The sequence below is a fragment of the Serpula lacrymans genome (assembly GCF_000218685.1).
Source record: "Serpula lacrymans var. lacrymans S7.9 unplaced genomic scaffold SERLAscaffold_6, whole genome shotgun sequence".
Classification (NCBI taxonomy): domain Eukaryota; kingdom Fungi; phylum Basidiomycota; class Agaricomycetes; order Boletales; family Serpulaceae; genus Serpula; species Serpula lacrymans.
The window spans coordinates 485,341-504,711 of record NW_006763295.1 but is presented as its reverse complement, the minus strand read 5'-3'; the positions used below and the strand labels follow the sequence as shown (position 1 = coordinate 504,711).

The following is a 19,371-nucleotide window of genomic DNA, read 5'->3' as shown; positions in this document are numbered from 1 at the left end:
TCAGGCATGTTCGTTTTTCACTCCCGTTCACCGCCTCTTACTTTTCTACTTCAGACCTTATCTCGATCAATACGTCCGCACTCCCAATAGACTCGCCTTTGGCGAGCGCACCGTCATCGTCATGTCCAGCAAGGTCGCTCAAAAATCTTATGGCACAGAAAAGCGCTTCCTCTGTCCACCCCCTACCGCTATCATGATCGGCAATTCCTGGTGGACAGACGTCGTTCGCAGAGGCGAAGAACCAAAACTCTGCCCTCCCCGCGTCACCATCTCCATCTCAGGCGAGCCCGTCCCTCAGGAAGGCTCCATCGAATGGACCTCTGCCTCTGGTAAAATCTTCGACGTCAGCGACGCTCCCACAGGCACCACCTACATCGGTCGTTGCGTCGGGAAGCAGCTCTTCATTTCCGACGTCGATGAGAAGAAGAAGAAGGTCGAAGCCCTCGTCAAGATCACCGCCCCTGCTTCCGATGACGAGCCAGAGCGCGTCATCGGTACCTTCCCCAGTCGGTCGATCAAGGTCATCAGCAAGCCAAGCAAGAAGAGGCAGAGTGCGAAGAATCTCGAGCGTGAGTACCCTGCCTATATTTGGTACTTCTACAGCTGAATCGTAGTGGGTACAGTGTGTATCAATCATGGCTCGACGATCAGTCTCTTCCATCGCTTGCGCTCTCAGACCGTCTCCACCAAATATTTGTGCGTTTCAGGCTCGGGCTCTTCTTTCAAGGGCTCCGACGGTGCTCCCCTCATGGGCATCGACAGCCGCGCACGATCAAGCACACCGTCCTTCATCGCGCGTACAGCCAGCTGGGGTGATTCAAACTTGTCATTCATCACCCTTTCCGTCTCTGACCTTGTTGACAGATCCTTTTGTGATGTACATCGTTGACGTCAACAAGCCCGCAGGCGGCATCGACGCTCCTCCCCCTCCGCCACCACAGCCCGACTATCCCTCGCCGCCACCCAACGCCATCGCCTTTACGAACAACGGGTCGCAGATCCCCATCTACTACAACCAAACCGTCGTTCTCCAGTGTCTAACCTCGGGTGTAGTCAGCCCTGTCTTGATCATCCGCAAAGTCGATCATCAGACGACCGTTGTCGGCGGCGGACTCCAAGAAGGTGCCAAGGGTGTTGCCGATCATTACTGCGCCCCTGGGGAGGTATGCGGCGACCCTGTTTCCCAGCTGCACAAGATCGCTTTCGAGGTATTCGACCCTGCCAAGGGCATGCCCGAACCCGGCACGCCAGGCGCTACCGGTGCATTCCTCTCCTGCATGGGTGAGAAGGTGAACACGTACCGTCCCATCGAAGGCAGGCAGTGGAATAGTTCTCCCATCGTAGGCTCGTCGACGTCGCCCGTGCTCCCCGGTTCCCCGCTGGTATCGACCCCCGCGTCGATGTCGGGGACGGACTATTTCGGGCAGAGCAATAACGGCGGAAGCGCCGATAGTGCGCCTGCCTCGCCCTCGTCGTCGAACGATTTTTCGAACGATGGCGGGCGCGTGAAGAAGGGTAAGCGGTCGACGTCGAGTGCGGGTGGGATCACGAAGAACACGGGCGTGAAGGGACGGCGGCGGCCGACGTCTGCCGGCTCTGCGTCCTCGCGCCGCGGCTCGTCAAGCGACGCTGGCGCCTCCTCGGGCGCCTTGTGGCAAGTCGACATTGGGGAGACGAGCGTGTGGACTATCGTTGGCACGGGTAAATACATTCTCCCGCACCTATCGTGCATCCGCTCATGTGTTTTCGTGATAAACAGATCAAGTCCGGTACAACTTTTACGTGCCTCCCGTTCTGTTCGATAACCAGAATGCACCACAAACTGGGTCGTTCCCGATCCCATCCAAGCCCGTGACGCCCTTTCCAGGCGTCGTGAAATACCTCCCTCCCGACCGTGCCGCGGAAGCCCCCAAATCGAACTGCGCCCAATCGCGCGGGGTGCTCTCCAAGCCGAACCCGCATCTCTCGAAGATGCTGACGGTGTACGGCGAAAACTTTAACAAGGCTGATCCTGTGCATGTTTTCTTTGGGTCTGAGCCTTCGCCGTATGTGGAGGTGAGGTGCACGGAGGTGCTTGGGTGTTTGCCGCCTGAAAACCAGGTTGCGAAGAGGAGGCCGATTATTTTGATCAGGGCGGATGGGGTGGTGTTCCCTTCTAATATCATGTTTCCCTAGTAGACTTTTTTCTCTTTCAAAATCATCCCCTTCCTCTCCTCGTCTCCTCGTTACATTTTTACTGCGACTATTTGTTTCGATATTCCCTGTGCTTATTTTCCTCTCACTCTCTCCATCGCGTTATTTGAGTATACCGGCGTATATTTTGTCCCTTGGCCCCCTTGCATTGTTGTCTGGCTTGGATATATTGCTTTCATAATCCCTCGTGCTCGATTCCCGTCCGTCGACGTGCTCTCTTTTACTTTCGTCTCTTATTATTGAACATACTATTATGTATTTCATGGACTTGAAATAAAAAACACCCTCTGCGATGCGGCTCTACTAAACGTTCGAAAATCTACCTGGACCATGTGAGATATCCGGTTTTCGTTGTGCGCTGACGGTTAGTTTGATTTGGGAGGGAACGACGGTAAAGTTATGAACACTATCATCAGGATCAAGGCCATCACGGTATCAGGGTATCAACTCCCGGGAATGAAGGGACCAAGGTGGGCCCCCCCCTCCGGATCCTTGATGGCCTGAGAGGTGAGCGTGATGAACCGGTATGCGGTATGAAACCGCAACAGATGGCGTTTACGGCACGCCTGTTACGGTACTGGTAATACAAAAAGGTAGGGCGGGTCTGGGTATCGCTGTGAGTCAGCTCATTGTCCGAATTGGATATGGAAAGAGGAAAAGGGCGAGAGTCAAGAATAAACTGGGCGGTGCTATTGTACGCGGTAATGAATGGAAGGAGACCAGTGAGCCAGTCGAATGATTGGATATGGATTTGGATTGGATCCATCAGATGATGAGAGTGTTCTATGTAAGATGCAGGAGGTGCTCCCGTAAGAGAGAGGGCAGGAGGGAGAGGGAGATAGGCTGAGGAATGTTACCCGCCTCGCCCGGTGTGTGGCCACATGGCCAAACAAGGTGAACGTGCATGCGGCCATCTCTTACCATTCATTCGCACTAAATCGGTTTACCCCCCACTCAGTATCAGTTCCCCAATTGTCATTGTCAACGCAAGCAAGGCGACATGGAGCGTGTTTCCCAACTCTCGCTCTCTTCTGCACCCCGCCTCGTATGGCACTCGTACCTCGACCTCCTCTGGGCGTACCACCCTGACTCTGGGGTAGCCAGACTCGCATACTCTTTCCGCATCCTCGCCGTCCTCCTCGTCCTCCCCGTCATCGTCCTCACCTTATTGGTATGTTTCACTCTTTATCTTCTATCCTTTCTCTCTTTCAAATCTCCCTTACCAAGCCCCCCTTCTCATTCCCCGTATCCCCGCATGTCCATCTATAACACCCCCTGTCATCGCATTCACTCTATACACCCACACACCCCGCTAATTCATTTCTTCCGGCCGTCAACGACGCTACAGGACATCACCTCCTACGTCATCGCGCGCACCCTCGGCGTCGTCGACGTCGTCAAAGTATCCACCACCGCCCAACTGCCCCATCCCCACCTCTACCTCCACCACCCCCCCAGCTCAGCGTCCTTATCAGCCTCGACGTCCGCGTCCATGTCCGCCTCCGCGCCCTCCACGCCTATCGTCCTCGTCGAAGACGTCTCGCTGTCCCCCTCCTTCTCGGAGGACGTGCCCTCCGCGGACGAGCAGGGCGTGCTGGGGCGGCTGTCGCCAAGGAGGGGCGTGAGGGACGATGGGGGTGCAGAGGAGGAGGCGAGGCCGGAGACGTTCTTTGCGAGCGAGGATGGGTCGCAGCTCTCGGGCGTCGGCGTCTTCTCCCCCGCTGCATCACAACCCCCATCGCCCGTGCAGAGCCGCGCAAAGCTGCATCACCAAGATCCGACCGTGGAGAGCGTGCGCGAGGAGGGGGACGAACGGGTGGACCGGGGGATTACACTCCGGAGGAGAGCAGGGCGGCAACAACAGGGTGCGAATGACGACGACGAGAAAGACGAGAGCTAAAAACGGGTGCTTTCACCACTATCAACGCCTCTTCCCCCCCTGGAATCTCGATTTCACGAAGCAAAACAATTACAAATTTGGCAATGGCACGTTATTACACCCTCGCGTGTACAGATTACAGATACTATGATGCTACAATACATACTCCAAGATAAACTTGTCCCAAAAAGTGAATCTGGCGCAATCTGATAGAAAGAACTGACAGGGACCGCCCAACTCAGCACCTGTGTTCCTCGCAAGATCAGTAGAACCGGAGCTGATCTCGTGTAAACACAGGGGGCTTCCATATCAAATGCTCTGGGTATATTTGTCGTCTGCGTTTGTTCCGTGTCTTCTCGTGTCGTTCCAAGACAGCATCCGACAGACAGATGATATGCTGCCCCTTGTAATGTTTGAATAACTGCAGCGTCGTACACCTGTTAGTAAAAAGAAAACGATATGGCGCCATTTCAATTAATAATCTCAGCAGAAAGATCATCAGGAACGATGCAAGAGGACGTACGTATTCATGATGTCTGCATGTGTGATCGACGTCTTCTGTGCGATATCGTCGATGCTGAGCTCATCGCTCGTGTTGATCAGCAGCTCCACGATGACCTCGGCCCAATACGCGCGATAGCCCAGTAGCCCGAGGTCACTGAGTGGCTTTTCGGGGCTACCAAGCTTCCCTTCTTTTTTGCTAAGCTCGTAAGAGAATTCGATGAGAAGTTTGCCGTACCCGTGCCGTTGGTGCTGCGGGAGGGTGAGGATGCAGGCGACGTTGTAGTTGTCGGCAGATTCTTTCTCCTTGGAAAAGTAGCCGATGATATGACACCCTGCGGAATCTCGTTTGCTCTGTGAGATGGGGCTGGGTGATTAGTTGGAAGGAGGGCATGTGCGTGCATGCATTGGCGTACCATCACATAATACATAAATGGCGTTACATCATAATACAGAGTTTTACTATGAGATGGTTAGCGAAGATATGAAAGATAGGGTGAATTGTTGACTCACTGGTCCAAAAAGCATTTTGATAGCAGACTGAGATTCCGGCACCACGTTAGCTGGCGTTTACCGTCGATCTCGAAGAATGAGATGTCTTCGTGTCGATAGATTTCGTTACCGGGTGGGTGTAGCAGATTGCATCTCTGTCGATGCCGCGACAGCATGAAAGGAGAGGGGAAGAAAGACAGACAAAACTCGCAGAGGTAGAGTACAGGCAGATGGGCATACTCCTTTGGATAGGGACTGAAATACCACGACTCGACTTCGTGCTTGCCAATCTGAAGCCGGTTGAGGTTCTTGACGCGTGCGATTTCAGAGATGGACTGTGTCATAGAGCCAGACGTGCGCAGTTTTTCTATTTCCTGCTCCTTGCTGAACGACGAGACGGACGGGGGCTGCTCGGTGGGTGCACCGTTGACGTTGAGCTCAAACGTGTCCCCCTCCGCATCCACGTCCATTTCGCCCTCTGCATCTGCATCCTCGTCGTCCAGCTCCTCCTCCTCCTCTTCCAGATCCTCGTGCAGGTTCTTGCGCTTGAGGGAGCCGGACGGAGCGGGGGACGGGGAGGGAACGGCGAAGGGAGCTGGAGTGCCGGGTCCGGGGGTGGCAGGTGCAGGTGAGGAGGCGGCGGCGGCGGCATTGGTAGTCGCCTTCTTGAGCAGGGACTGCGAGCGGGGTGCTTTACCAGGCGCCTTCTGGACGGCAGCCTTCTTGCTCGGAGGTGCCTTTGGACGGGGCCACTCAAGATCTCTCGTAAGTACAAGACGTGAGCCCGGGATCCATTCGTCCAGACGTTTGTTGAACGAGTCCCAGTGCACGAAGAACTCCCATTTGTCCTCCGGCCTCGGCGTGCCGGCGTCGTCGTCCTTGACAACGGTTGACGCCTTGGTGCGACGTGTGGTAGCGTAGGGATTGGTGGGCTTGTCGCGGATGGAGAGTATCTCAGCCAGTCGCTCCTCGATGCCCTCTGGCGTTGGGCGGCGTATGTATATTTTGCAGCCTACGGAGACGGTCTAAGGGGGTTGGGGGGTCGTGATGAGTCAGCAAGCAAGCGAGGAGATGGGGGGGAGGCACCAGGCTCACTTGGATGGTGTATGTCCCGCCTGGCGTCACTGGGGGCGGAGACAGCGGGGCATCAGTCGTAGGCGTTGAGGATACCATCGACCTGGGCTTTGCGTTAGGACTTTGGAGGAGAGGTGGCCTTTTTGTCGTCTCCCCCATGTCGAGTCATTCTTTTGAGGCGCAAGCTGAGTCAGCACGCCGTATACAGTTGGGTGTCTCAGCATCTCTTACTAACTCTTACACTCAAAAAGTTACATACTTTGGAGTAGTATGAAAGCATAGATATAATAGGGCTTTCTAGGTATATGTTCTACTCTATCATGCTTGTTGCCTCAATTGTACTATAGAGTTATTTCAGATCATTGAGCTCAATAATTTGTATAGATAGTGAAGTTGGAACTGATGAGTTGTTCAGTAGGAAGGTAAATGGCTGAACTGATACCAATAATGTGCAATGAGGGCCCAGTCCTTTACACACACCCACTCCTTCACATGGTCTCGGTAAAAGTTCATTTGGATTTTTTACATACATTTAAGTGAGAAATACACAAATAAACCTCCCATGCATCTAAAATGAAGGGGACAGTGGTCCCAAAAGTTGCATTGGTTATTTCACTTAGTTTCACTTGTGTGGTTTTTTGTGGCACCACGGGTGTGGAAGGTGCTGCAGGCACCTGACAGTTGCAGCAAAGCTGCAACAAGTGCAACTTGTATATGGATGGCCAGAGCATGGTGATATCTGTGTTTGATTACAAATTAAATGCTGGTCAGTTGGAAAAATGTGGCTACACTCACTGGGGGTAAAATCCTATGTTTTATAATAAAACATTTGAAAAATAGAGACTTTGTTTCCTAGCACATCAGCAAATCATAGATTTACCTTGAGGCCTTACTGGCCTTATTCATGATTTTCAAGCCACATAAGGTTACCAAGGTAGTCAAGACCTGGTTAAGACAAGTAAGCTTGTCAAGGTAAAAACAAATATCCTGGAAAAATAAATCTAACACTAAAGCTACCATAACAATGTAAATATAAAATTATTATTTACTTCAAAAAAATGAGTGTAACAAGCTTACTTGACTAGTTAGCTCAATAGCTACATAAAGGTTTTGGAATTAACAAATTTTCAAATCTTTTTACTCACTTCCCATATATATAAGTTGATGAGTCTATATTAATATGAGCTGCCATGGTGTAGCGGTATGGTGTACTTGTGTATTGATTATGTCATGTAGCAAGTCAAGTGGCTTGATACCATGAAACTTCAAGTTTGGATCAAGACAAGGAAGTAGGAAGTAGTGATTATTATTATTTTCTCACTGTGCTTTGAGACACTTTTAAGTCAGTTTTAAGACAAATTTAAGCCCAAAATAAGAAATTGGACCTTCTGATTTGTTTTACTGGATTTGCCGGTATAAGACATGTTTAAGACCTTAAGATTGTAATAAGGACAGATTAAGCAGGTTGGTGATTTCCTGATGTATGTTTCTTTAAATAACATTGGTGATTTTTGGTTCAATATTTTCTCAATGTTTTCTCAAGAAATATTGGGGAAAATGTATTGATTGTATTTTTGCAAAACATTGGTAATTAGTATTACATCTACACTGAGTGGAAAAATACTTTGCGACAATACATTTTGGATGTTTTCCCTGATATTTTATGTGAAAATATTAAAGACACTGAGCAAAATATTTCCAATGTTATGTAGAGAAATATCCTCAAAAACAAAGTCTCTGTTTTTCAAGTGTTTTTCAAATGTTTTTATATAAAATATGGAATTTTGGCCCCAGTGGACTGTAGAACAAATATTTGGGGCCAAACTGATAGTGTAGGGTTATTTTGCATGTTCCTAGAGATATTATTACTCCCTACATTGATTATTCAAGGTGTTGTGTGGTGAAGATAAACAAAAACTTGTGCTACAATCATGTAAGATGATTCCAAATCTTATTTTGCTTATATAGTGGTCACAGATCTTATCACCCAACTAGTAAATATCAGCTGTTAGGACAGTGTTTTTGGCATTTATTTATTATTTATTTATTTATTTAATTTTTTGGACTTTTACTTTTGGAAGTCATGTGACCGATGTCTAAACCCATCATGTGGCCAGTCACATGATATAACATCATACCTTTACTTACTCATTGATGACATCATATAGAATACAATAATATGCTACTGTTATGATACACAAATATTTAGACCTTTAACTTTCATTCTCCACTTTAACTCCTTTCTCAGTTTTCACACTCTGTGCCATGTGGCACTTTCCTTTTGTTCAAACTCCACTTTCTCATGCTGCACTGTCATGCACCAAAGTTGATTGGTAGCATGGACAGGTGTCAATAACAAAGCGAATATTCAAAAAGACTCGCCTTTGCGCCACACAGACACAGTGCCACGTGGAATAGTAATTAATATTGCCTTTTTCAATCTTGTGGCTGATCAGCACCACCTCTATTAGGCAATCCAGTCGCGCTCACCTTTGCTTTCCATTCGGTACTTTCCGCGTTTCGGCATTTTGGCAAATTTTCACGTCGCCACTGGCTACACATTGCATTGTGCCCTCGCCTTCATCGTTTCCCTTACTCCCCTTTCTTTGCCTAGCCCCACCATGGGCCCCTTCCTCTCCTTTTTATTCTCACCCAATGGTTGTTTCTGGATCCCCATTCTAATCCACCTCTTCGTCACCTCCAGCCTCCTCCTCCTCATCTTCTTTGCTCCCCCACCATTTCTGATGTCACCACTTCCTATCCACTTCTGTTGCCGATCCGTCGACTACCACGTGCCACTGCTGATACCAGCAAAGCCCCGGTGGCCGGTCCAAATAGGGCAACAGGTCCATCTTCATGACGTCAATCTGCCATCATATACTATCAAAACATCAGTCGCTCGTCTTGCCTGGTTGGAGCATGGGTGGGTAGTTTTTGAGCTGGAGAAGGTTCATCCCCTTGCGTCGCCCATGTTCATTGCTGTCCCATTCACTTGGGTACACTTATCTTTTGTCCATCGTCTTTGCTACAGCTACACCTACCACACACTGCCTGGGACTCACTTGTTCCAAATTGGAACTACTCCCCTCCCTCCCTCGTTTGACCAGGTAGTCCAGTACAACCAGTCCATTGGTAAGGCCATGGAATCGTCAGATTTGGACTAGGTGGTGGACCGGTGGCTCCAGTTTCTTTTTTTTCAGCAGAACATTCATTTACAGTGCGATTAATTTTGACTTTTGAATCAAAAAGAACAACAAGAACTCCAATCCAGACTTCTTCTCTAAATCTCAAGTTCACTACTCTGCTACTTGTGATCCAGTGTGATCACAATACTTCCCACTGCTACCACTGCTATCTGCTGTCATTGTCACTCGTCATTTTTGAAAGTCACTGTCATCCCTTTCAATTAGAGTCCTTCTGAGCACTACAGTCTGTGCGTCAGGAGCCTGCTATCACTGGGAACCTTGTCACCTCGTTATCTTATCGTTTTCAAACCTACCTTGTGCTACAATTAGCCAGGTAGTGCTTGTCCATACTCATCACAAAGCCCCTATCTTTTATCATCCAGCTATCCCTCCTCCTCAAAACCCACACCCATACATCTTTGGGTTTTACTTTGAAGGATTGTCATACATACCACCCCACGAACAACCAGACCACTCCACTGTTCTAGGAGGCAAAGCCCATACACAAGTTCCGTGGAATCTGGGAGGATTGTGTATTAGTTTGTTTTGTGTGTGGTTTTCTAATAGCAGTTCTTGTCATTGACAGTGCCAGAGTAACAAACTCTTGGTTGTTACAGTAATGGTGGTAGTAGATTGCTTCTCCAAATAAGTGGTATTCATTCCCACCAACAAAACAATTACAGCTGCTGGTACGGCAGACTTATTTAAAGATTTTTTATGGTCTACCACGGGCTACCAGAAATGGTTATCTCTGATAGGGGACCCCAATTTGCTAGCAAATTTACACAAGAACGTTGTTGGATGTTGGGCATCAAACCTAAACTATCAATGGCATTCCATCCACAGACCGATGGACAAATGGAGAGGCTCAATCAGGAATTGAAGCAATACCTCCGTATATCTATTAATGACTGACAGACAGATTGGGCCAAGTGGCTAAAGATAGCCCAGTTCTCATTTAATATTAAACAGTTGTTGGCTACAGGAAAGGCACCATTTGAGGTTACAAGATCATACCTCCCCAGAATGGGTGTAGAGTCTGGTAAAAGCAAAAATGAGGCTGCAGGGAACATGGCTAAGGACTTGAAATCTGTCTTAGACAAAGTGCGCAAGGTGCTATTCAAAACTGCAGAGCAGATGAAAGACAAAGCAGAGTGTAGACACTCCAAGGCCCCTGATTACAAGGTCGGCGACCTGGTCTGGTTAGATACCTACAATTTAAAATTGAAAGATTGGCAGTCTAGAAAACTGACCGAAAAGTGGATTGGTCCTTACCGGATTAAGGAGGTCAAACCCAATGCAGTGGAGCTGGAACTCCCAAAACAAATGAGGGTAATACCCATGGTTAACATTAGCCATGTAAAACCCTATAAAGGGCCGCTGGTGGGACAGCGCATAGACTGCTCCGGACCGGTTGTAGTCACCCAGGAAGGTGAAGAAGAATTTGAAGTTGAACGGGTGGTGGATGCACGCTTGAAGCGTGGAAAGTTAGAGTTTCTAGTCCTATGGAAGGGCTATGGAGACGAGGACAGAACGTGGGAACCAAAAGCCTATCTGGACAATTTCTGCAACACTGTTCACAAATTTTATTCTAAGAATCCCTCGGCTCCTAGGAAGCTTAGAGGCATGGATTTGAACCTTTTCAATTCCCTTTTTCAACCTATGCCCAAAAATTTAACTACTACCTCTAATATTTGGTCAAGCCTGGAAGTCGGGCCTTAGAAGGGGGGTAGTGTTACGGTAACACAATTCTCGGTCCTATCTAAAGGGTAACCACTCCCCTCACTTCTTTATAGCTTTGTCTGAGTTGTGCACCAGAGTATACAAACTCTTGGTTGTTACATGGAGACTCATCAGCAGTCCCCCTATTATATACAAACTGCAAACTTGTTCCTAACTATCTAAGTCTATCCACTCCAAACCCTACCACCATTACTTCCTTGATTTTCTAAGAACTACGCAAACAAAATTGAGCTGGTGCTAGTGGTCTTAGATGTTCAAAGTAGCAATGTCTGAAATTGCCAACAATGATGAGGTACTAAAAACATAAAAATATACCCTCAGTTGTTCTATTTGCAGCTGAGGGGAGTAACACAGACAGAAAAAGTATATGTGAGTTAATAGTATGATAAAGAGGGAAAAGGTCACATACAGTTTGAATATTCTTCATATTGCAAACTCTATGCACAATCCAACAAGCTTATATGCTGGAAATAGTTGGAATAGCAGTCTTGATAGCCACGAAAACAAATTCTATGGGTTCAACAATAGCTGGTTTGACTGGGATAATCAAAACCTCAAGAGTCAAAATCACTTGTGCCTTCAAAAACACTCTAGCCATAGTGCATGGTTGTGCCACTATTGCTAATGAAGTGTCCTATAAACATGAGCTTTCACATCCAATAAGTGGTACAGTGAAGGCCCAGTCCTTTATACAGCAACAATTGTAACATGCCCTACAGTAAATAGAAAGACTTTTAGAAGAATCAGAACACATAATATTGTAGTAGGTGTTGTTTAAGTACCCTACCAAATTATTCAAAGAAACCAAGCATGCATTAAGTATAAAAATAGCAAAATTGGCAACAAAGCAAAAGTTCTATAGTTCTGTAACCCAAAACCAGTCCTTTACACACTGTCACATCACATGATGATTACTATGTAAAGGTAGTGTAACAATACCCAAATTTTGTAGACTCTGGTGCACACACAGTAACTCAAGGAGTAATGATGAAGGGATTATAGAGTTGGTAGATTCAAGATGATAGGAACAAGTTTGTTGTTGATATACAACAGGAGGACTCACTGAGAAGTCTCCATCTAATGCAAGGGTATTTATACCTACATACATGTGGTACCGTACAGTTAATATGAATATAGGTAAACAGTCTGTAGCTGTTACAAATTTTTTATACTCTGGTGCACAGTAAGAACAAGCAGAGAGGGTAAATGAAGGAGTGGGTAAACTCCCTTGGGTTTAGGACCAAGTTAGTTGATGGTACTCAACAGGAGGACTCATTAAGTAGTCTCCTTGATCTATTGGGGTATTTATACTCCTACAGGCTGTTTGTACATGTGTACTATACAGTTGATGAAAGCAATGGCTGCTAATGTCATAGGTGTGAGGAATCGATTTTTCTTATCGCATTCCCGTCATGTCGTGGTTAACAGACTCGATCCCTGTCACTCCTCTTGCTCTTGGACTAGAGATCACAGCCGGTATCTTATTACTTTTATCCTTTTTCTCCTTATTCTCTATTCACACTCACGTCCTATCGTACTTACAACAAAGGAGACCTGTTGTAGACCCTCGAGAAGATATCCAAATGACATAGCAACGATCCAGTGCTATGTCTGGGCACACTTTGGAGGGATATTGATAAGCGAAGAAGGTTGTGAGTCAGCGCCTTCTCATGGGCTTACTGATACAGCCAATCGCACATCTCTTACCAATACTTTTTCTCATACAATTAGTAAATACGATAGATCAAACCATTTTCTCTTTCTTTTCCTATTGGTTAGTCAGTTGGTCAGACCACTTTCTTAATTCTTCCCTTTCTCGGTCTGACCCTCGCTGTTCACTATATAAAGAAGTACATACTCGATGTATTATTCTTTAGTTCAATATTAGTTTGGATTTGTGCCTATACCAATACTCTTCAAAACTCATACCCTGATTCACCGCCTTCCAGCAAGGACTTGACCAGGCATTGTATTTGGTTATATAGCTTCGTATTTGTTGCCTGACAGCTCCACTGTATGAGAGAGTTGTGTCTAAAATAAAGGAAAGCAGCGCTGTCGATGACAAGAACTGCTATTAGAAAACCACACACAAAACAAACTAATACACAATCCTCCCAGATTCCACGGAACTTGTGTATGGGCTTTGCCTCCTAGAACAGTGGAGTGGTCTGGTTGTTCGTGGGGTGGTATGTATGACAATCCTTCAAAGTAAAACCCAAAGATGTATGGGTGTGGGTTTTGAGGAGGAGGGATAGCTGGATGATAAAAGATAGGGGCTTTGTGATGAGTATGGACAAGCACTACCTGGCTAATTGTAGCACAAGGTAGGTTTGAAAACGATAAGATAACGAGGTGACAAGGTTCCCAGTGATAGCAGGCTCCTGACGCACAGACTGTAGTGCTCAGAAGGACTCTAATTGAAAGGGATGACAATCACTTTCAAAAGTGACGAGTGACGATGACAGCAGTTGACAGTGGTAGCAGTAGGAAGTGTTGTGACCACACTGGATCACAAGTGGCAGAGTAGTGAACTTGAGATTAGAGAAGAAGTCTGGATTCGAGTTCTTGTTGTTTTTACAAGGTAAAATACAGGGGTTTATATAGTAAAAGAAAAGTAGGCTATGCACAGTATAGCTGTGCAAAAAGAATGAGAAAGAATATGAAGGAAGGAATGTACGCTGACGAATCCTGCGTAGGTAGTACAGGATAAGATTGTCAAAAAAAGGAAAAGAAAGGGATAGAACAATGAATGCTGTGAGTGATGTCACAGGTTTGTATAGCCATAAAGTAAAGTCCAATAGCAAAAAGAGAGCAGGAAAATCATGATGTCATGGGAAGATGCAGTAAAAAAAGGGCAAGGCAAAACACTATCAGTATCAACACAGTTCCTTTATTGTCAGTCAGGCATTCTAAAAAAATATGTGTCCATAAAAATGATTCAAAAATCAAAAATAATTGCACTGTAAATGAATATTCTGCTGAAGAAAAAGAAACTGGAGCCACCGGTCCACCACCTAGTCCAAATCTGACGGTTCCATGGCCTTACCAATGGACTGGTTGTACTGGACTACCTGGTCAAACGAGGGAGGGAGAGGAGTAGTTCCAATTTGGAACAAGTGAGTCCCAGGCAGTGTGTGGTAGGTGTAGCTGTAGCGAAGACGATGGACAAAAGATAAGTGTACCCAAGTGAATGGGACAGCGATGAACATGGGCGACGCAAGGGGATGAACCTTCTCCAGCTCAAAAACTACCCACCCACGCTCCAACCAGGCAAGACGAGTGACTGATGTTTTGATAGTATATGATGGCAGATCGATGTCATGAAGATGGACCTGTTGCCCTATTTGGACCGGCGGCCGGGGCTTTGCTGGTATCAGCAGTGGCACGTGGTAGTCAACGGATCGGCGATGGAAGCGGATAGGAAGTGGTGACATCAGAAATGGTGGGGGTGCAAATAAGATGAGGAGGAGGAGGGTGGAGGTGACGGAAAAGTGGATTAGAATGGGGATCCAGAAACGACCATCAGGTGAGAATAAAAAGGAGAGGAAGGGGCCCATGGTGGGGCTAGGCAAAGGAAAGGGAGTAAGGGAAACGACAAAAGCGAGGGCGCAATGCAATGTGTAGCCAGTGGCGACGCGAAAATTTGCCAAAATGCCGAAATGCGGAAAGTACCGGATGGAAAAGCAAAGGTGAGCGTGACTGGATTGCCTAATAGAGGTGGTGCTGATCAGCCACAAGTTCGCAAAGGGCAATATTAATTACTATTCCACATGGCACTGTGCCTGTGTGGCGCAAAGGTGAGTCTTTTTGAATATTCGCTTCGTTATTGACACCTGTCCATGCTACCAATCAAATTTGGTGCATGACACCATGTACTCATTTAAGTAATGATAGTCTATAATCATGTGCTTCTTACCATTCTTTTTAGGAATGAAGAACACTGGGGACGTCATAGGGCTTTTGGAAGGTCTGATGTAACTTTTCCTAAGCTGTTCATCTATGAAACTTGAGACCTCATCTCTTTCTGGAGCAGAGAGGGGAATCATATGTCCCTTTCTAGGTTTGAAGGTGTCCTTCAAATCTATAGCATGGTCCCAAGGTTTAGCCTCTGGGAAGTGTTCTGACTTATGTTTTGAAAAGACTTTCCAGAAGTCATGGTACTCGGGAGGTACCAGCCTCTTAATCTCTTCCTCAGGTTTTACCTCATCATTATTATTGTTGATCTTATCTAAAGATCAGAGCTTGGCATAAACGTGACCAGCATTTATCCTTTCATCCAGCTCTGTTTGACGGATGTGACTCAGTTTACCTAAGTCATCACACTCCTGAGGACAATGTGACAATGTGACAACCCCTGTCTGCCAGTTAATCTCAGGATTGTGTTTAAATAGCCAGGTCCAGCCTAAGATTGAATTAATCTTCCCTAGTTGGGTAGCTTCAGTGGTGACTCATTCTCTGTGTCCTTGGTACTCAACAACAAAAGAACATTTGTGCGTGATACAGCCACCCACATTAAGTGTACCATCAATGTTATGGACAGGAATAGACATATCTAATTTTACAAGGGGGAGTCCAATTTGCTCTGCCCAGACCTGATCTATGAAGATTCCATTAGCGCCTGAATCAAGCTGTTATGATAACACAATTTTTGGACCTTCCCTTTACTTTTATTTCTCCGCTTTAACCTTGTACTATAGCTTTCACACATGGTGCCACGTGGCACTTCCCCTTTCTCGCACCGCGTTGCTTTTTTTCTTATTTTGGACACAACTCTCTCACATAGTGGAGCTGGTCATACGGGCTAGGCCCCATGACATCATCAGCCACTGTATCTATCAACTGTATAGTACACATGTACAAACAACCCTGTAGTAGTATATAAACCCCAATAAATCCAGGAGACTCCTCAGCGAGTCCTCCTGTTGTATACCAACTAACTCTCTGCATCTTAAAGGGTAACCACTCCCTCAACATCTTCTTTATAGTGTGTTCCTGTGTGCGCCGGAGTAACTAACTCTTGGTTGTTACACAAGCAGTGCACTGGTTGGGTGTATTATGCCCCGGGCAAGGTTTTCCACACCAACGTCTAAACAGATCTCTTTTTGGAATAAATATGTGCGCATCAACACACACAAGAAGAAGAAATATCAAGAGAAACATGTTTTTCTACTTAATGATTTTCTAGATTTTTATTTTTATTTTTACCAGAATCAAGCACCCTAGTATTTGTCTCACCGGGGCCACACTCCAAGAGAGACGCTGGTGCAGCGGTAGTATCATAAATATTATATTTACAGTTTTGCATACAAGTACATACTTCTGATAAGTTGAGAAATTTATTTACAAATTGGGGAGCCACCCCCGTCTTTCCTTTATTGCTTGTGCAACACCCCGGAGCAGGGGCCACTTTGTTGTGGTTTACTCCATTGTTTTGAGGAGCAAAGGCACCCAAGTGACCTAAGCTCTGAACTCTTTTCCCTGAGCTTTCATTTTGTTGACCTGCTGGTCATAGAAGAAAGCCCGGATTTTGTCGTACAAACAACCAGCCAGAGTATTGAGCTGATTGTCCGGCTTTTCAGTTTCTAATTGGCATGCCTGGCGCCCTTGATTATTTTTTTGTTGAATGGCCTGCACCCCATTTCTGCAATCTCAGGACATGTGTCCTTCTTGGCCACAGTTGTAACAGTTGCCCTTGAATCTGCGCATCTGTCTGCCTTGGATGGCGCCGATATCCATAGGAGCACCCTGTCCTGGCTGCAGCCCGAACAGCTTGAACCCGTGAGAGTGATTATGGTGGTTTGATGACCCGGGGTGCCTCTGGATTGGTTGTTTTTGGTGGTGGGCCTGCCACCTTGATGCATCACATAGAGCTCCATGGCTCTAGCAACTCGGCGAACTTCCTCAGCCGCCAGGGCTAGGTTGTTGCTTTGGGTGTCCTGCAGATAGATCTGTTCGGCAATGCGGGGGTTCACATTGCGTTCCAGCAGTTCTACTGCGTGTTCATTACCAAGCCCTCCTTGGATGGAGAGGGCCAGGAACCAGGTAACATAATCATCCATCCTTATGTTTCCCTGTTGAAGAAACGGATCTGCTGACATGCCCAGTCACGCTCAGCCCATGGTTTAAAATATTTTTCAATCTCAACCTTGAGATTGTCCCAGGTAGGCCACACACCCACCGTGTAGCACTCCTGAAGTCTTACTTGGGTGTATCAACCCGCCACAGGTCCTTTTAGTCGAGACAGCACAGCGGTTGCTATCTCAAAAGCATCGGCAAATGTGCCCCAATTTGCCTTGATCCAAATCTGGAGCTTGATCCACCATTCGGCAAATTGAGCCCTATCTCCTTCAAAAGCGCCAGGGTCAGTGATGATCTCAACTTTCTTGTTGAACTTTTGGTCAACCGTAGGTTCCGCTGCTGGGGCAGCCTGAACCTTGGCGAGCTGATTTGTCAAAACCTGAATCTGTGCATGCATGTTGTGTAGCAGACTGTTCATATTGGGTTGCAACGACATGTCGACTTGTTCTTTTTGATAATGTAAAAAAGAGGTAAATGGGGGTCCCCTCTTGCTCTGCGGATCAACCTCTTCCCAGCTGAGTATCGGATCTCAATCTCCAACTACCCACACTATAGTATTTGAAATGTATATAAAAGGTAAACGTAATAAACCCTAGTCCGAACGGTTGTCAGGGGGTGGCCCGCTTGTTAAGCTGTCAACCCTTCTCCAGACTGGCGGAGGCAAGTGCCCGGCCTGGTCAGAGGTATTTGAAGAAGAAGTTTGGTATTCTAAAACTAATCAACAGTGGTTCCACACCAATTGCTGAGCTAAGGTACTCCCCTTAACACTGGGGGCCGTGTGTAGATAATTGTCCTTTCTCCTTGAGCACTACAGGGCCATCGCTAGGAGGGCACCATTCTGCTATACAGGATATTCCAAAACAATAACCCCTTAACCCTGGGGACCAGGTTTGCACAAAGTGCGAGAGAGTAAGAAGAGCAAGTCCTAATGCAACAACCAAGAGTTTAATTACTCTGGCGCACAACTCAGACAAAGCTGCAAAGGTAGTGAGGTTAGTAACTCATAATGTAGGTGTGGAGTTCCATGCAGACAATTATCTAGCAAAGGGAAATCATATGTTGGAGGAGTGTACCTGTACCATAAGGTCTAAACTACAGAGTCCATGAGGAGTATGAAAATGTGCATAGGAAAATGTATGGTGGACTAGAAGTCTGGCACAGGATTATCAGAGTGGATGTCTGGAGTACCATGTGGAGGTGGGATACAGGGTTATGCCAATTGGCAGGACATGAGGAGCATAATCCTGAGAGTACCAAAGATCCGGGGGGTTCAGACTTGAGAAATATCCTCTTCGGAAATTCCATAGTTCTGCCTTCTGGCATGTGTTACAATTTCTATCAAGACATTTACGGACTACTTATTTTCCTTTACTCATTGGTTATACCATTGGACCAATGACTCATCTCCTTCACGTACACTGCCGTTTCTCTTGCAGTTATATTACCTTGTATAGTACTAAGTCCTCAACGGACGAACCTGCCCTAGATAGGACCTAACTCCTATCACCAATTCCTTTTCCTATAAATACACTTGTAACTGTAGTAGTATTCTCTAATACAATTCTATGCAGTTTACACTTACAAAACTAGACTCCTAAGATCAGACTTCCACTCGGAAGAAGACTAACTCTCGTTAGAATACCTCTACTCAGAACTATGTTCTCAAACTTGTCTTCGGATAAGTCTCTTTACAAATCTTGACAAACCCTCAGACTTTGTTAAGCACTTCGTGCATAACAGCATGGATATGACATCCACCCAGGGGCCAGGTTTGCCTGCAGGGCTGTGCTATGAATAGAAAGATTTTGGGAAAATCATTTTCCTTATGTTGCTCTGGATGACGAGGTCCATTGTGATGTTAGTTTTTGCAAAGATCCTTGTTTCATGTATGTAATTGATCATTAGTTCTGGTTGTTTGGTTGTGGATGAGCAAATCAGAGAGCAGTGTAACAACCAAGAGTTAGTTACTCTGGCGCACACAAAAACACACTGTAAAGGTAGTGAATGGGGAGTGGTTACCCCTGAAGCTGCAGAGAGTTTGTTGGTATACAACAGGAGGACTCACTAAGGAGTCTCCTGGATCTATTGGGGTATATATACTAATACAGAGTGTTTGTACTTATGTACTGTACAGTTGATAAAGTCAGTGGCTGATGATGTCATGGGGCCTAGCCCGCATGACCAGCTCCACTGTGTGAGAGAGTTGTATCTAAAAAAAGAAGAAGG

General features: G+C 46.5%; 6 protein-coding genes across 6 annotated transcripts; 1 reads left to right on the top strand and 5 right to left on the bottom strand.

Moving 5' to 3' along the window:
- Positions 1-553: 553 nt before the first annotated feature.
- SERLADRAFT_465124 (uncharacterized protein) lies at positions 554-931 on the bottom strand (the record flags this gene model as incomplete). The annotated part of the gene is made up of 1 exon (XM_007317312.1): positions 554-931. The coding sequence occupies one exon, from the start codon at positions 832-834 to the stop codon at positions 673-675; it is 162 nt and encodes a 53-aa protein (XP_007317374.1).
- An 833-nt stretch (positions 932-1,764) lies between these two features.
- SERLADRAFT_465122 (uncharacterized protein) lies at positions 1,765-3,174 on the bottom strand (the record flags this gene model as incomplete). Its single annotated transcript, XM_007317311.1, has 1 exon — positions 1,765-3,174. One exon carries the CDS (start codon positions 2,163-2,165, stop codon positions 1,779-1,781), a length of 387 nt encoding a protein of 128 aa, XP_007317373.1.
- A 19-nt stretch (positions 3,175-3,193) lies between these two features.
- Positions 3,194-4,093, top strand: SERLADRAFT_437009 (uncharacterized protein; the record flags this gene model as incomplete). The annotated part of the gene is made up of 1 exon (XM_007317310.1): positions 3,194-4,093. One exon carries the CDS (start codon positions 3,194-3,196, stop codon positions 4,091-4,093), a length of 900 nt encoding a protein of 299 aa, XP_007317372.1.
- A 58-nt stretch (positions 4,094-4,151) lies between these two features.
- On the bottom strand, positions 4,152-5,595 carry SERLADRAFT_465118 (uncharacterized protein; the record flags this gene model as incomplete). The annotated part of the gene is made up of 4 exons (XM_007317309.1): positions 4,152-4,509; positions 4,596-4,927; positions 4,990-5,035; positions 5,087-5,595. 4 exons carry the CDS (start codon positions 5,533-5,535, stop codon positions 4,335-4,337), a joined length of 1,002 nt encoding a protein of 333 aa, XP_007317371.1.
- Positions 5,596-15,404: 9,809 nt separating this feature from the next.
- SERLADRAFT_340468 (uncharacterized protein) lies at positions 15,405-15,695 on the bottom strand (the record flags this gene model as incomplete). Its single annotated transcript, XM_007317308.1, has 2 exons — positions 15,405-15,514; positions 15,554-15,695. Coding segments are annotated over 2 exons (252 nt in total), but the record flags the coding sequence as incomplete, so codon positions are not given.
- Positions 15,696-16,524: 829 nt separating this feature from the next.
- SERLADRAFT_437005 (uncharacterized protein) lies at positions 16,525-17,581 on the bottom strand (the record flags this gene model as incomplete). The annotated part of the gene is made up of 4 exons (XM_007317307.1): positions 16,525-16,670; positions 16,724-17,138; positions 17,213-17,257; positions 17,315-17,581. The coding sequence occupies 4 exons, from the start codon at positions 17,579-17,581 to the stop codon at positions 16,525-16,527; spliced, it is 873 nt and encodes a 290-aa protein (XP_007317369.1).
- Positions 17,582-19,371: the final 1,790 nt, after the last annotated feature.